Source organism: Pimephales promelas, chromosome 18, assembly GCF_988280905.1.
Source record: "Pimephales promelas chromosome 18, fPimPro1.hap1.1, whole genome shotgun sequence".
Classification (NCBI taxonomy): domain Eukaryota; kingdom Metazoa; phylum Chordata; class Actinopteri; order Cypriniformes; family Leuciscidae; genus Pimephales; species Pimephales promelas.
This window is the reverse complement of record NC_142786.1, coordinates 28,411,749-28,429,301: the sequence shown is the minus strand read 5'-3', so window position 1 is coordinate 28,429,301 and position 17,553 is coordinate 28,411,749. Positions and strand designations below refer to the sequence as shown.

The window sequence follows — 17,553 nt, the reverse complement described above, 5'->3', positions numbered from 1 at the left end:
TGTGTGTTTCGGTACTTAATAACTGACAGACACCACAAATTGTCGACGAGGCTTAGGATTTTTTTGCCTGCTATTGTTGGTCACAAAGATGGTTGTTGCTAATGTGCCTATCCCGAGTTTATGCCTGCCTTACCCCAGCGAGCCTGCTATGCCGTGCGGCACATGGCTTCCGATTTTTTGAAAATGATCTATGGGTTATTGACGATACAGGGTATGCCTGACTGGACAAAAGACGAAGAGCTGTACTGCTTCAATGCCTCGGGACAGAGGGACAATGGATTTTCTACCCTTTGCCAACACATGTACGATATATGGATGCATTGAAAGCCTATTTCGTGGTTACTTCCGTAAACGCAGTCAGGTGACAATACAATGTTGCTTTGCTAGAGCTTGTTGTTTCATGTGAGTTCGGTTAGTAGAGAATGTGCTTAGCCCACGAATAAATGAGAGACTTTTACTAGAAACTGATCTTACACTGGACAGAGTTGTTATAGCAAGCCATACCTATTTTGGGATGTACCTATTTTGCCCCTGTGGGTAAAGCATTTCTCTCTACATACAGTTTATGTGCTCCGGTACACTCACCACTGTTTCGCCAAAGAGTTACAAGGCTGTCATACAAATTGGAAAAGTACACTGATGCTACAGTAGGTGTTCATTGTTTCCAGGATAGGGATAAAGTGAGGGTACGGAACCCTTTGCATGTTCTTAAAGGACACAGAAAGTTTACTGATCCTCTCATGGCTGCCAAAAGCCTTAGTGTTGGAAAGACATGGAATGCTCCAGCTCGTTCTCATCCTTTAGCGTCATATGTGACGCTATATGACAAAACGGCCAAATACTACGCACATGGCACCCTTTATCGTTAATATAACACGCGAACCCAAGGCATCATAAATCCTTTAGCGTAATATGAGACTACCCTACCCCACCCCACACCTAAACCTACCCATCACAGCGCGTGTTATATTAACGATAACGGGTGCCATGTGCGTAGTATAGTGCCGTTTTGTCATATAGCGTCACATATGACGCTAAAGGATGAGAATGCGTTGAATGCTCTCACTGCATTTCCAAAAAAAACTGATCATGTGCACACTCATGCCACTAGACCTAAACGTGATATTCGAAAGTCTAGCTGGTTAAATTACTATAGATTATCTTATTAGATTTTCTTGTGGTGGGAGGTGTGTTAAGAGTGAGGAATCTGCTCAAAAGAACATCTGAGCCAACCCGATCTCACGGTAATTCATACGAGGTGGCTAAATCGTACAAAATTCATACGAATATGTACGTTTTTTTGCTAAATCGTACATATTTTACAAGTTGGCCAATTCGTATGATTTCGTATGAATGATCTACATCTGACCCCGCCCCTAAACCTACCCATCACGTGGGTTTAGACAAATCGTACAAATTCGTAACATGTTGGATGTTCTGAACATGTTGGATAAATTTCCCCCCCGCCCGTCATGTTTGTGGTCTCTCACATTTTGAAAATCGAATACGATTTTTTTTTACAATCTTTTATGGCGCTTTTCCATTACCAGTACCAGCTCGACTCAGCTCGCTTTTCGCTCTGTTTTCCATTGCAGACCGTACCGCCACAAATAGTACCCGGTCGTCATAGCAACACCTTCCGTTCCTCGCAGCCCCATCAAGCTCTCGCTGGATCCTCTCTTCGACAACCAAACAAAGGAAAGTCTGCACCTCCTCGTTTGACCACGCCGTATTTTCTTCCGAGTTGCCATAATAATAGTAGTTAGTTTAGTAACTATCTCTGGCCAAACTATTTAAGAATGACAGGGATATTCTGGATACTCCATCTGGCGCGTGCAATGATGACACAGTGTATGGAGAAAATTCTCTCTGGCCAATCAGCAGTCGGCATTGTTTTCACGTCACATTTTAGTACTGGCTCATCTCGCTTTAGCTCGCTCAGAACCTCGCCGTACCCGAAAGCAGTTACAGGTACAACTTTTACACAGTGGAAAACCAAACAAAGGCGACCCGAGTCGAGTCGAGCTGGTACAGTGTAGTGAAAAAAAGCGTCATTAGTGTGGGCCAGCCTTTAGATCTTATTTGCGTTCTAGATTGTTTGCATTGTTGGCGCAACTATTCGGTTCTCTAAAAAAGTGGGAAAACGGATTGTACGGGAATTGTATTGCGACTGGTATTTTGAATAGGAAGACTGAACTGTTAAACTATTGTGTAATGACGTAATGTGTGGAGAATGGAAGAGTGAACAAGATGGATGAAGTTCGCTACTCCTGTCTTGTGTGCTTTATTATTTACAAACTCCTGACAGATACCACAAACATCTTTGAATGCAAGCCAAGAAAAACTAGGAAAATTCAGCAACTTATTCTTGTTCACGCAAATATTAAACCAAACTTATATCACTCAACGTTTTGGTAAAAAGTTTACTTTACCGAAACACAAATAGTCTTTTCGTTACATACCACATGAAAAACTAACATAATTGTTTCTTTTCGAGCATTCCACAATACACATCCGGCCTCTTACTACAGCATATGAAATCATCCAGCGCGTTTTACAGTGAAAACACACACTGACAGTCTAGAATTCTTGTTAATGAATATAATCTAGGTTGCATTTCTTTGTACTGTATGTATTTGTCTTCCTTGCCCAGGTTTGCCGGCCATGGGGAACCTCATTAAAGTCCTTGGCAAGGATTTAGAGAACTGTCCTCATTTTTTCCTGGATTTTGAAAGTAAGTGTTTCGCTGGTGTACAGTGTGTGTACGTGTGCTCAGATGTATATGTGTGTGATTGGAGATGGAGGTATCAGGGTTGGAGCAGATATAAATGCATCCTCTAGGTAGATTAAGACAGACTTTTGTATTAGGAAACTATTCCTTTTTTCTCCCTTAATGTGGAAGCCAACCAAAAGTTCATTCATTTCCTTTTATGTAAAGTAAGGGAGCAGAAAGAAAGAGTTTCAGTGTGATCCAAGTGACCATATTAACATCACCTGAGAAATCTCTCGTGTCCGGAGCGACATCGAAAGTCCATCCCAAACCCTGTACGCCCGACCCCCTCATCCCCAGACACCACGCACATTCACACGAACACACACCCCACACCAGAGACACGTCTACCACGCCTCCCATGACCCACACACTTCTCCCTTCTCTCTGTTCCAGGGGGATCATGGGAAATCTCCTGAAACTGCTGGCTTGCACCGAACTTGAGCATGGCCCAATAGTTTTCCTTGACTTTGAACGTGAGACCATCAGCTTGTTATGTTTTGAGTTTGCTTTTCTTTCCCTTCTCATCACGGTTCCTCTTCATTCGCCGTCCTCTACATTTTCACTTCCTTTTCTCCGCCATCCCTCTGTTTGTGCATCAATGCTTGGCATTCAAGGGTTTTTCGGTGACCTCAATTTGTGACGTGCCTTTATTTTTTTCGCGCTTATCTCCAGGTCGACTCCAATCCGCTGAACTAAAGGTCGTCGTACGAATGCCACGCTTTTTTTAAGCAGTTAGAGTGGGATGGAAATAATCACATAACACTAACTTATCTCCTATTTTTCGCCCAAAACTTTGCAGACTTGTAAAGTGTGTTGGCGCCATAATCTGTTCCAGTATGTCCTTGTACATCTGGATGTGTGTGTGTGTGTGAATGCATTATTAACCAGTTTGAGGATTTAAGGAAGTGGGAATGGAAGCTGCCTTTTGAAAGGGGAGCCTCAATTTCCTTGTTCTGTTCTTGTTCCCTTTTAACCCTTACCTCTCTCTCCTGAGTAATCCTTCCTTTTATGACACCTCTAACAGCTACATGCCTAACATCTCCTATTTTTATGGAGGAAATAAAACACCTGTCCTTCAAGTGTGAGAACCTGGGAAACTTAGAGCGGTTGTTGTCCAGTCTATATCATGAAATGTAGGCTGTCCTTCCTCTAAAGAACATTTATTTTGGCAGGAGATGTTCTTAAAGTGACACAAGCTATACAGTTACTATAGGGTCAATGACATGTTCATTTGCTTCCCAATGTACTGATTAATTGGGATAAATACACTTCTTCTACATGTATGATGGACATTTTTTCAATTTCTATATTTGGTGTAAACAACATCCAGGAAGCCATATTGTTTCATGACCCCTGTGTGCTTTCATAAGTGGAGCGAGTTTCTTAAAAACATCAGATGATTTGACGTTTTAAAGACAAAGCAAGGTTGGTTCAGGTCACGTGTGCCGCACGTGTGAAGGCAAAACATTTCGATCGCAAAAAGTCAAACTGAAAACATGTAATCAGCAAGAATTTTACATTTCATGGCACATTTTAAACTAAACCTTGACAATTCTTTCTTGTCACTGACCCTACAGAAAAATCCATAAAATATAAAGAAGTATCAAAGCGTTACACGAGCAAAACATCTGGACAACAGCCGCTCTCCTGATCTTGACTTTTTGAATTTGTGACAGTAAAACAATGATCACCTCTGTTACACAGCCCTGGTTTACATTTCCTTAGCTCCAAAATGGGGTTACTGTGCCACTGACTAATGGTATTCATAAAATCATTATATTTCAAATTCAAGACACAAAAACAACACTGCAAGAAAATGATCGTGATTTTAACGGTAAAAGGTGGAAAAGGTAAAAACGCTACAATGCAAAACTGCATTGGTAAACAGGAAGTTTCCTTACTATATACGTTAAATAACTGTGATAGATCTAATTTAATGTATTCCCACAATGTACTGACATTCCCACAATTCCCAGCGTGGCACTTCACATTTGATTTATTTTTGTTGAAATAACCGTTTCCTTTTAGTTTTCATACAGTAGTTATTTTCTAATCAGTTATGTACATTAGGCTTTTATGTTACATTTAATGTTGTTAAATTAAAGCAGTAGTTCACTTTTGAAAATACTTTTGCTGTTAATTTACTCACCCCCATGTCATCCAAGATGTCCATGTCGAATTCAGTCGAAAAGAAATTAAGGTTTTTGATGAAAACAGCATTTTTCTCCATATAATGGACTTCAGTGGGAATCAAACAGTTCAAGGTCCAAAAGATACTTTCCTGTTCGAAGTCGTTCATCAAAATGAACAAATCTTTTTCCAAGTCATTTGGTTCATTCAACGAACGAATTGACTTGGAAAAAGATTTGTTCATTTTGATAAACGAGTCTGAACAGGAGAGTCATGAACGTGCATCACAGAACAGTGCAAGGCAACCATTTGAGCGTATAAAACTTAAACTTTGTTGTTATTTTTTCTTTAAATGAGCAATCATTTCACTTGATAAGACCCTTATTCATCGTCCGGAATCGTTTAAACCCCTTTGAACAGTTTGCAGTTTGTACCGAAAGTGTCTTTTGGACCTTGAGCCGTTTGGTTCCCACTGAAGTCCATTATATGGAGAAAAATGCTGGAATGTTTTCATCAAAAACCTTCATTTCTTTTCGACTGAAGAAAGAAAGACATGGACATCTTGGATGACATGGGGGTGAGTAAATTATTTTTTTGAAAAGTGACTACTCCTTTAATGTTTCTTGTATTTTTATAATTTCATGTGTTACCATGGTGGTGTTTAATGTTTACTGCAGCTTCTATGAAGTAGTATTAATGATCTAATAGAAGACTGCTTGTGATGAGCTTTGATTCTCATCACTGCTGTTATTGTATATTATAAAGGTACAAAACAGATATTAATACTTCAATAGGTTGGTAAATTAACACTATATCAGATAAAGAAATACGGTTTATTACTTTAGTAAATTGTAAGTTAACTCCATAAAACCAGTAACACTGACACCGTATCTTTGACGGTAAAGTTATGGTAACCACAGCTGTCAGGATTTTTTTTACAGTGAAGGCTTTTGTGGAAATAGGCTTTGAGCTCCAGATCAGATCAGTTTTACTGAATTGCTGATACAAGTGATGAACCAAAAGGTCTAAATGGCGCACCGCACAATAAAAGTGTGCAAAAGGGAAAGCAAACATTACAGTAGCACAGTAGCACTGATGTTAGTCTTCACACACTCTGTTCTTTGAAGATCACAGGCAGGCTGAGCAAGCAGAGCCGGAGGTGACATGATTGGGAGGAGCCACTGGCAATTACACTGAAGTGTAGTGTGTGGGTGTTTGCTCAGCTGATAGCACAAACATCTATATACATCTCTGTTTGGATACGGCAAAAGGGAGTGCACTTGTAAATTAGGCGGAGATACCCCTGCTTAACAAGGATCACTCATCATAGAGGCTTGGGGAGACTAAGAAATCTGATTTAGGAAAGACTTTTAATGACAGCACAACCCAAGATGCCCCTTGCTGTAGTTTTTACACTGCTTACACTCTTATTGGTGGGTTATTTACTTTCTGGGTTTGTGGAAAATGGTTATTTAGATTATAAAGTTTTATAAAGATTATAAAGTTCTTTCCACTAAGGAAAAAATTGGTTATTTTAAGAATTGTACACTGAAAGGCTTCTTGGGTATCCTGTGGTTGAAAACTAAAAATCCTGTGTCCTGTGGTTGAAAACTAAAAACTGAATGGAGTCACACCACCGAAACTGATGTCCACCAGGGGGCGATATTCTGTAAGGTATTCGTGTGCCTTTGGTTTCCCGCCTATCATCGGCTTATTAATCAAATGTCTGTGTTGGAAACTGACACGACTCTTTAAACCCATCCTAGTCTCGCCAGCAACTCCACATGGAGCCGCTTCACTGGCCGTGGCCTTTCGTCGACATTTCCCACTAGAGATATCAAGTCCAGCAAATCCTAACACACACCGACACAACCTAAATCCTCCTTATGTACTTCTGACTCACGATTACACCATCATCATTACCAGATTAATCCACACGGCTTTATGGTTCCTATCTTTCAAAGCCCGTCGGAAAGAGCTTCCCCCATCTGGGTGCCAAAAAAAGACGACAATTCAATGTTACCGCCAATATTAACTCAAATATTGGTTTATTTCAATTAATTTTCCAGTTTTTAGATGTAACACTAACTCAAATGGTTGAACACAGTAACTTTTACCCAATAGGACAGTGTGACAGAGGTGACATATATATATAAATCAGGTAGGCCGAGCGAGGAATTGAAAAAGGTGTATCGTTTGGGCATTTGACTCGCATTTTGACTCAATCTGATTTCTGCCCACAGATGCTCAGCCCACAGAGGCCGAGACAGCCGTGTATAACCAGGTTAGTGCTGTTCTGGAAGAGGCCCATGGGATACTGGCAGAACTACAGTCTTACAATGGAGCAGGACAAGAAATAAGAGAGGTAGGGATTTTCTGAAGACAATTTGTGATGTTTACCTGTGTAAAACTAGCAAAACTAGGGTGCAAAACTAGGGTGCTAGAGTGTTGCTTACTCATTCAAGTTAAAAAAGCCTATCTTATTCTGGAGTCAAGTATGAATTTTATTTCATCACCCTCCAGGTTATTATTGTAAGCATATACTGTACATCTTCTCAACAATCTGCGTGATTGAAATTATTATCATGAATGTCCAGTACAATTGTTTTAAACTGGAAAATCTATTATAAATCTCTTATGGAAAATATGATAAATGTATCGGTCCTACTTTATATTAAGCGGCTTTATAAGTACAATGTATTATTGTGTTCCTGTTGAATTGTAAAACACGTTTGCTGCTATTGAGGTGTGATGCGGGTAAAGTTAGGGACAGGTTTGGTGGTATGGGTCGGTTTAAGGGTAGGTTAAGGTGTGAGGGGAGGGTCAAATGTGTAATTACAAATGTAATTACATAAATTAATTATAGCTGTAATTACATGAAGGAATTTTAAAATATAAGTACATAAAATATAAGTATATCATAACAATTTCAGATGACAGTTTTTTTTTTAATATATTATATATTTTATTATATATTATAATATATTTTAAATATAATATAAAAAATATAAAAAATGTAAATATTTAAATATAAAATATAATATATTTTATTATTATAATATATTTTAAAATGTAATTTACTCCTATGAAGACAAAACTTTATTTTCACCAGCCATTACTCCAGTTATCTGAGTAAATTTCATCAGAAATCATGATTTGCTGCTCAAGAATCATTTTTCATTATTATGGAAACCATGATACGTCATTTTAAGGATTTAAGAATAGCTTTTATTTGAACAGAAATAGTTTGTGACCTGTTTTTACTGTCACTTTTGATCAGTTAATGCATCTTTGCTGAATAATTAAAGTATTTAAGGTGATGCAGTTAGATGTTATTACATTACCATAATTATAACAACAGTAAATTATGCATAATTACAAGTATTTAACCCTAAACTCTATAGTAAGTGGATGTAGTTCATTAGCTTTACTCGGTACCTTTCTGAATAAGTACAATGTAACAGTGTCACCTAATTATTATTATATATTTTTTTTAACTTTTCAATTTAGTGACATTACTGGTGTTGCTTTATTAGAAAAAAAAACTGCTAAGAATTATTCATCCCAAGCCTATTATAAAGCACATTATAAGGCATTAGTTTAAGCAGGTTGTTGGGTTTGAATCATTCTGGTTCATAAACAGCAGATGTGTAGGAGTTATTCAGAAGCCCTACAGCATACGGTGTGAATTCATTTTAAAAAAGTGTACAAATGACCTTGAGTTTAGTCAATGTAAATGAATAATTTTGTGTCCCTGCTCGTCCTTTTCTCCAGGCCATTCAGAACCCCAATGACCTCCAGTTGCAGGAGAAAGCCTGGAATGCAGTCTGCCCTCTGGTGGCCAAGCTCAAGAGATTTTATGAATTTTCTCTCAGGCTAGGTAAGTGGGTGTCCATCCTTTTTTTCCATTTGTCTTTTTATATAGTCACATAATGGGTCTCGTATGCACGAGTCAACCAACGCGCTGACCGTGCGTACAACGAGTGGTGCGAGCATCCGTTTCGGTCCTCCTCTGCAGCTGACCTCGTACAGAGTTGGCATGGCAACCGTGGCAGCAGAACCAAGAGGAGGCTGACAATTCAGTAAACTCAGTTTGCAGTAGTCGATCGCCTGCCTCGTTTTTTTTCACAGCGGTGCTGACTAGTGAGAAACGCAGATCTTTGGCCAGACAGATAACATGCAGATAAGCGTTCCCCTGCCGAACTATGGCATCGCAGTGACTCATGAGAAAAAGAGGCTCCACCCTATTCAACACATCCTGCCATCCGCAATATCTGGTCACCGACTAATAGAGTCAGGTTTCTCGGTAGGTCTCCAGATAAAACATATCAGCTCCTTATTTATAGTAGGCCTTCTGCATATTTCATGAGAGGAAAGGATAGCTCCTCTGGAGACATGCTTAGGCATACTAATGACATTTAGAGATGGCTTAGCTCTGATGGTGTAGCTGTATGTCTTTTAGTCACCAAACACGAAACATACGCTAAGAGCTTTACACCGGTAAGACAGACAGCACAGATCTACAGCATAAATTCACTCTCATTATGCAGTGATAATACTGCAATAACACTGCTTATGACTCAATAATGTCACAGAGTGGTCGTATATATATTACCATTCAAAAGTTTAGGGCCTGTTTTAAATGTTTTCAAAAAAGTCAAAAGAAGATCACTTGTAATTTTCCACAAAAGTCAAAACATTCCTTTTGCCAAAATTCAGTGAGACTTTTGTATGCACAAAGAGTCTAACAACAAGATCTGATCTCACCATCATTGAGTCCATCTGGTATTTGATGAAGAAACAGAAAGAAATCCAGAAGGACTGTGGTAACATCTCCAAGATGCTTGAAGAAACCTTCTTTAAGTTTTAGGCAAGTGTCGATGCTTTCAAAAATAACGGCATAACAGCTTTTGAAACAGCTTTTTTCCTCTGTAAACTTGCACGTTGTTTTTCAGGTAGCTATTCTTCCGGATTTAGTCTGTGTCAGTTTTTTTCTGTTTCTTCGTGTAATCGTATACCAGCTGTTGTCAAGACAATTTGTGCATACAAAAATCTCACTAGATTATTACAATAATGGCAAAAGGAATGGTTGGAAATGTAAACATGATATTTGAAAGTGAAAAACATTTTTTTAAGACTTTGTGCAAAGAGTTTAGCACAGTACTATACACACATTTACAAACTTTTATGTTAGATGCGATTAATCATGATTAACTGATTTCACAGCGCTAATTATATAATACAAATTCTTCAATAATAATACTAAAAATCAGACTGATCTCATGAAGTAGCGTGTGTATGACACGCCAATTCGTATTTCCATTTTTGGCATGCTATCAAGACGCATAATCGCTTTTCAGCGTGTTTATGAACGCCGTTGACTTAACGTTATTACTGTATATATAAATATATGACTTACCTCAACCCCGTCCCTAAACCTAACCGTCACTGGGGTTAATGGCATTTATGACTGTTCCCTTACCATCCTAGGAAAAAAAAAGATTGCTCCCCAGATGTAGATCTACATTTTGCTTCGTTTCGTGCGGACATTTGACGGCGTGTACAGACACGCGGAATCACTCGGACGTTAATGGCGTAGACATTCACGCATACACGCGGATAGCTCAAAATGCGTAGCGATAAAAATATTGCTAAAAATATAAATTCTTCAATATTTCACATCCATACATGAGACATTTGGTAAGCCGCTATGTAGTACATGGAATAATATTCAGTCAGTTACTCATTTTATCCTTTATTAATACATTAGAGGTGTTTTAAAAAAGCAACCAGCGTTTGTGATCATGTTCGACATATCCCGCAGTTTGGAGTTATTAATGCTTGCATCAGCTGTGGATTCCAACGGTCTTCAGTATCTAGGCAACACTGATGGGATTACAGGTTCTTGTGATAAACTGCAGCAATTACAAAAATACAAAAGAGGGGCATTAGAGGTAACAATAACTGTTGTGCTGGTAACCATGGAGATGAAATACACTGCAGTGCTGCGCTATAGGTACATTATGCTGCGTGGATTAGGTGTGGGAGACGGTGAACAGATGATAAAAAGCTTAGGAAAACTTGACAACAGTATTCAGTATGTGAATGAATTTGAAAAAGATTCACTGTAAAAATCTGTAATCAATATCTCTTTGCAGAGAACGCCCTGCGGAGTCTATTGGAGGCCCTAACTAGCCCACCCTACGCTCCCATGCAGCATCTGGAGAGAGAGCAGGCCCTCGCCAAACAGTTTGCAGAAATCCTGCACTTCACTCTCAGCTTTGATGAGCTTAAAGTGAGTGTTTCTCATGCTTTACTCACTTTAATTGCATGTGGCATGAGTTCTGCTAAAATATTTAACCCTGCAATCAGTCAAGCCTCTTCACACTGATGTTCTCCGAGAGTCATGTCAAGCTAAATGTCTAAATGACCGCACTAGCTGGTCTGTTTCTAAAATGCACCCTTGAGAATGGACATTTTAAGAAATTTTAAGAAACGAGATACACTGTTTTCTGTAACCTCTTGAAGTTGGAAGTATCCACTTAATGAACCCAGGCTCAGTACATCGGTGAATTGGATGGAGAGTACATGTACATTCTAGGGATTTTCATTCTGCACTTAAGATAAGATAAGTTTACTTTGAAATTAATTTTTGGTACGTTTTAGCTTACCTCAAGGGCATTCAGATGTAGGTGTCTTTGTTTCCACAGTATTTTCAATTTTTATATATTTCGGTCAAACTGTTCTTGTCTGTCAGTCATTTAATGCTGGTATAGGGGGTCCACGTCAAAGAGCACGCACAGAGAAGTCCAAATTAAACATGATTTAATGACTCGTAAATGCAAATATTCTGTCTTTGCTACTAGATGACAAATCCAGCCATACAGAATGACTTCAGCTACTATAGGAGGACCATCAGCAGGAATCGTCTGAACAACCAGCAGGTAAGATCAATGATCTGCTGAAATCAACATTACTAGAAGTGTTTACTCTACCACTGAGTTAGACACGTTACTGGGTCAACATATTTTGTTGATCCTGGAACAACATTCCTGTCCAAAATGCAGTCCTCTAATCATAAATAACTACCCCTGAGCCTACCCCTAAGTTATCCCTAAAATGAGAGGGAAATGATGGGTGAATAACAATGATCCAGAAGCACCAAGAAGTCCCTCAAAACCGATTGGTTGAAAGGAATGTTGTACCAGGATCAACAAAGATGTTCATCCAGGAACATGTTGCACTTGGTGAAATCAGGTTCTGCAAAGGAGCACATCTGTTTTCAATGAAAACAACATCAAAATGAAAAGGACAGAACACCAACTAGCAACCTACAGTTGAACAACCGCAAAAATAACCATTTGAGAATTTTAAAAATGTCTGAGCAGAGATTACATTTGCATGCGGTGGTTAGTAAACGTGTTAGCCTTTATATGCAACCGAAACATCTGAAGTAACATTTCCCATTTGCATTACAGTTAGAAGCTGAGAATGAAGTAAATAATGAAATGGCCAATCGGATGTCGCTCTTCTATGCTGAAGCCACACCCATGCTCAAAACCCTGAGCAATGCCACGACTAAGTTTGTGTCGGAGGTAAGTAAAGTTCACAGAGGCTGAGTCTGAAATCACCCCCTTAACCCTTAAATAGGGCACTATTTGAGGGAACAGCCATATGTAGTGGTGTCCGAAACCATGGTGGACATTATCAAGAGCACATTGCATCACAATAACGTGTGTATAACCGATGTACGCTCAACGGTTAGAAAATAATGCACTGGGATACGCCAGAAGACGGCACTCGCAGCTGAATCATCCATCAATCCATTTTCCAAACAGCTAGTCCAATGTGGGTGCAGTGTAATATCATACAGGTTTAAATTACTTTTTAATTGATTATTGTTTAATTAAGATTTATTAAGAGTTCAAGATAAATCTTTTCATTACCACTGGAACGGCCAATTTGCTAAGCATAACTATGAAAACAACTATGAGTGAGCCGTAAGGGCTGCCACTTTTACTCGTTTTTATTCACTCCTATTAGTGGAGTAATGTAAGGGATGGTAGTAATGCAGGGGATAAGGGAATGATTTCGAACACAGCCTAAAACTTCTGTAAAGGTAGAAAAAAGAAATGTTGTCGCCCTCTAGAGGCTCTTACTGGTCTTGATTCACTTGCATGTTGCAGAATAAGACTTTGCCAATCGAGGACACCACAGATTGCCTGAGCACTATGGCCTGTGTGTGCCGTGTCATGCTGGAGACTCCGTAAGTTCATGTCTTCGAAATAAAAGAATGCAATTATTTGAGTTTTTATTCAAGTCAGTTATCCAGAATAGGTTAATTTTTGTTTAAAATGATCGCTATGTCCTGTCCCAAGGGAGTACCGGTGCCGTTTCACTAACACAGACACCATGCTGTTCTGCATGCGTGTGATGGTGGGCGTCATCATCCTTTATGACCACGTTCATCCAGTGGGTGCCTTTGCCAAGACCTCCAAGATTGATGTAAGACCAACTTATTGATTTCAGATACAGTGAACCTTAAAAATGTATGAATGTAATTTCATTATACAGTATATTAAAATATCAAAGTTAAAAGACACTTTCCAAAAAAAAACAAAAAAAAAAACATTACCGTTAAAAAAGTATGGACAATTTCTGGATGTCAAATTTTGTAAATCACATTCACAGTTAAAGTAGTTAACTCAAAAAAAAAAAAACTTTAAAAAGCTGTTAATTTACTCAACCCCATGTCATTTAAGATATCCATGTCTTTCTTTCTTCAGTCGTAAAGAAATTAAGGTTTTTGATGAAAACTTTCCTGGATTTTTCTCCATATAATGGACTTCAGTGGGAACCAAACGGTTCAAGGTTCAAAAGACACTTTCAGTGCAAACTGTTCAAAGGGCTTTAAACGATTCCAGACGATGAATAAGGGTCTTACATCAAGCGAAACGATCACTCATTTAAAAAAAATAAATAATTCAATGCATATATATATATATATATATATATATATATATTGTTCATTTATCAAAATGAACAAATCTTTTTTTTTTCATGTCATTTGGTTCATTCAACGAACAAAATGAACGAATTGACTCGGAAAAAGATTCGTTCATTTTGATAAACGAGTTTGAACAGGAGAGTCACGAATGCACATCACAGAACAGAGCAAGGCGACCATTTGAGCTTATAAAACTTAAACTTTTTTTTTTAAATGAGCGATCGTTTCACTTGATAAGAAGACCCTTATTCATCGCCTGGGATCGTTTAAAGCCCTTTGAACAGTTTGCACTGAAACTGTCTTTTGGACATTGAACCGTTTGGTTCCCATTGAAGTCCATGATATGGAGAAAATCCCGGAATGTTTTCATCAAAAACCTTAATTTCTTTTCAACTGAAGAAAGAATGACATGGATATCTTGGATGACATGGGGGTGAGGAAATTATCAGCAAAAGGTTTTTTAAAAAGTGAACTACTCCTTTAATGTGAACTATATCTTAAGGATAATTGTCAAAATCAATAGTTAGTTTATAGTTATATAGGCTATGGAAAAGCATTACTGGTTTGCAGATTGTATTTTGTTTGTCTAATGCAAGGAAACTCATACATTTAAGTTTGGTTAAAGCATCTACAGGCAGATTCAACTGCTTCATATTTGGAGAATTTTATATCATTGAACTGCTCTCGTACAGTAGTCCACCCATGTACCCAGTACTCGCATGTCGTTTCAAACCTGTATTTTTTGTACAGGGTTGTGATCACAGTCAGAGGTGAGGGACAAAAAGGGGTGACCTTTCTTTTAAAGCTGTATTTTCACATGCATGCATGTGTGCGTTGCAGATGAAGGGCTGCATCAAGGTGTTGAAAGAGCAGCCTTCAAACAGCGTGGAGGGACTGTTGAATGCACTGAGGTGAGTGTGGAGTAAATCACTTCACACAAAGAATGTGCAGCACATGTAGTATGTACACCTGAAATTGTACTCTTTTTCATCCAGGTATACCACAAGACATTTAAATGATGACAGCACCTCTAAACAAATCAGGGCTCTGCTTCAATGAGAGCAGGAGGAGAGGGAGGAGGACCCACAGAGACAGGGACTGTCAGAGAACAAGCGATGGTGGCTGGCAGTCCTCTGAAACCTGTTTGTTTACAAGAGCAACTTGGTCTCAAATGAAATAAGATATTCTAGAAAAGAAAAAGGAATACGAAAATAAATATATATATAGAGAGAGAGAGATTGTTGATGGTTCATCACCGTGTGTCATTTTATAAAAGCAGGAAAAATAGAGATATATATGTATATTAAAATTCATTACTTAAAACTACCTGGGTGTGGATATAAAAGTCTTTCAAAAACATATTAAATATTTAAGAATTGAATTTAAAAGCGGTAGTTAAAACCACCAACAAAACTGGTTCATATTCCAAGTTCCGCCTGAGAGTATTTTTGCACACTTGAAAAGGAATCCCACCTCACAGGAAAGACATTAACATGGCTTGAAACTGTATAATTCAGATCCCTTTTCACGCGTTTTTAGACTTGATTTGATTTGCAACGCCTCGTTATTCCCGTACGTGCTTCGTCCAATGCATTCTGGGAATTAAAACCGGAGTCCTTGGCATTTCAAGTCTGTTGAAGGATAAATGTAAAGATCACATACTTGAGACGCATATCGCCAGAAATCGAACTATAATCCTCTAGCTGTATATACTCGGAAAGCACAGGATAGTTTTGTAAAGAAATGAAGCGTTTTGTTAGACTTCTTCACTAGTGCTGTACAGCAATACTCTATACCACCAATGTGACAAACACGTTCATTTGAAATGCCTTCATACCAATGTATGAGACGCCGGATAATGCTAACAGTTCATCTGTGGAGTTGTACATATCATTAGACGAACAATCCTTTAAAAGTTACGTTTTTGCTCTTGTAAAGTGGACGTTCAAACGGAGCGAGTAAGCCATGAAACTGTAATTCAGACGCAAACACACATTCTGCCCTGTGCCATAGCTGCTTCCTGTACCACTACGTCAGAGTGACGTATAACAAGCATCATTCGTAGAAACCAAAACACACCATTGAGAACAACACAGCGATGTGGATTTGCTTTCCTCTGTATCCAAAAGCAAATCATTGCCAAATGGGACTGCAACTTTGCCTTTCAGATAAATAGAAGTGAGACGTTTGGTCATGAACACAATCTCAAAACAACAGGCTTGAAGGTGCAAAACACTTGACTTGGTGTAAATAAGAGGATTTTTCTCGTCGAGGACTAAACAAACGTTCCATCGAGACTCTTTGTTAGAATTACAGACGCATATTAAAAAAAATAAAAAAGACGTGGGTTGAAAAACAAAAATGAATCAAAAAGATTATGCCGCGACAAACGCAGTGCTGTACTTTGAGTGTCTCTCGCCATTAGTCGAACTTGATTTGATCTTCTAATATGTTTTCTATATGGGGTTCTGTTGAAAAACAAAAGCTCTGTATGGATATATAGATGGCATGCTGTAAAAGTTCAGACAAGACTGTAAATATGGTGTTTTTATTCATTTTTAATTGTTCAGTGAATCTGAATTGGGTGTGTGTTGTCTCTAAGAAAACCATGCGTTTTGGCTTGGACCATCGGACTTGCCGTAGACATGATCCAGATCTTCAACTTCATATCAGCTGGGAAATTCAAACAGGGCAGGGAGGGAGGGGGGGGGGGGGGGGCTGTCCATTTGCTTGTTATTTTGTACATTTTGTGCAAGAAATAAACTTGTCATTTACTACATTCAACATGGCATTTTGTCATTGACCTTTGTTCTCGGACTTTTTTCCTTTTAATAAAAAGGTTATTCCATGTTCATAATCAAAAGAAGCACTGAAGTGCACTGAAGTATTTCTAAGGTTGAATGATGTCAGATATATAATAATGCTTTGATTCCCACTGACTCAAGTAAATTAGTGCTGTGTGTTGCTGTCCAATCAATTAAATTATTATATAAACATTTCAGAGAATTAACATGGGCCAAAAATATTAATACAATGGGTGTCATGTATTTATAATTAAACGCAGGTCTATCAGAAAGATGGATTATCCGCAGTACCGTACAATGAAATACATTTATGTTATTAAAGATTTCGATTAAAAAAATTCTGCTCTTTCACTGTAAAAATGAATACGCTATATCTAATCAACAGATTACAAGCAATATTATTAATTCAATTTAACAAATTAGAACTGAGTAATAATTAATCAAATCAACCATTTAAAATGAGTAAAATTTACACCAAAAAACAAACAAAAATATCTGAATAACAGATAGACGTCAAAGATGAATCAAGAATGCTTTATTTTATATTGCCAATATTGAAGACACCTGATGTTAACAGGCAGAATCACTGAAGGAGAAAACCATAATTGTAAGCGTGTGTTTTAGTTGGACTCTTTATTTTGTTACCCAAGTTATAACAGTCAGATGAACAAATACAAAAGGTTATCTGATGGTGTTGGTTATGTTTTAACAATTTTTTTTTCCAATTAATTGGTTAACTTTTACTCATTACTGGTTAACTTAAGGAATTTTAAGGAATAATTTGGATTTGAATAATTTGAATTTTAAGGAATAATTTGATTAACTATTACTCAATTCTA

General features: G+C 38.1%; 1 protein-coding gene across 4 annotated transcripts in view; it reads left to right on the top strand.

Annotated features, from left to right (window-relative positions):
• Positions 1-16,694, top strand: part of fam49al (family with sequence similarity 49 member A, like) — a 29,195-nt gene extending 12,501 nt beyond the window's left edge. For 2 of the 4 annotated variants that reach the window (XM_039680831.2, XM_039680832.2), the window contains 10 exons: positions 2,654-2,734; positions 7,147-7,268; positions 8,678-8,783; positions 11,062-11,198; positions 11,770-11,847; positions 12,382-12,498; positions 13,090-13,169; positions 13,282-13,408; positions 14,751-14,821; positions 14,906-16,694. In XM_039680831.2, coding sequence (XP_039536765.1) covers positions 2,665-2,734; positions 7,147-7,268; positions 8,678-8,783; positions 11,062-11,198; positions 11,770-11,847; positions 12,382-12,498; positions 13,090-13,169; positions 13,282-13,408; positions 14,751-14,821; positions 14,906-14,969 — 972 coding nt within the window. In that variant the 5' untranslated portion in view covers positions 2,654-2,664 and the 3' untranslated portion in view covers positions 14,970-16,694. Of the gene's footprint in view, positions 1-2,651; positions 2,735-3,166; positions 3,247-7,146; positions 7,269-8,677; positions 8,784-11,061; positions 11,199-11,769; positions 11,848-12,381; positions 12,499-13,089; positions 13,170-13,281; positions 13,409-14,750; positions 14,822-14,905 lie in introns of those variants that run through there. The other 2 variants (XM_039680828.2, XM_039680829.2) reach the window with 2 other exon arrangements.
• Positions 16,695-17,553: the final 859 nt, after the last annotated feature.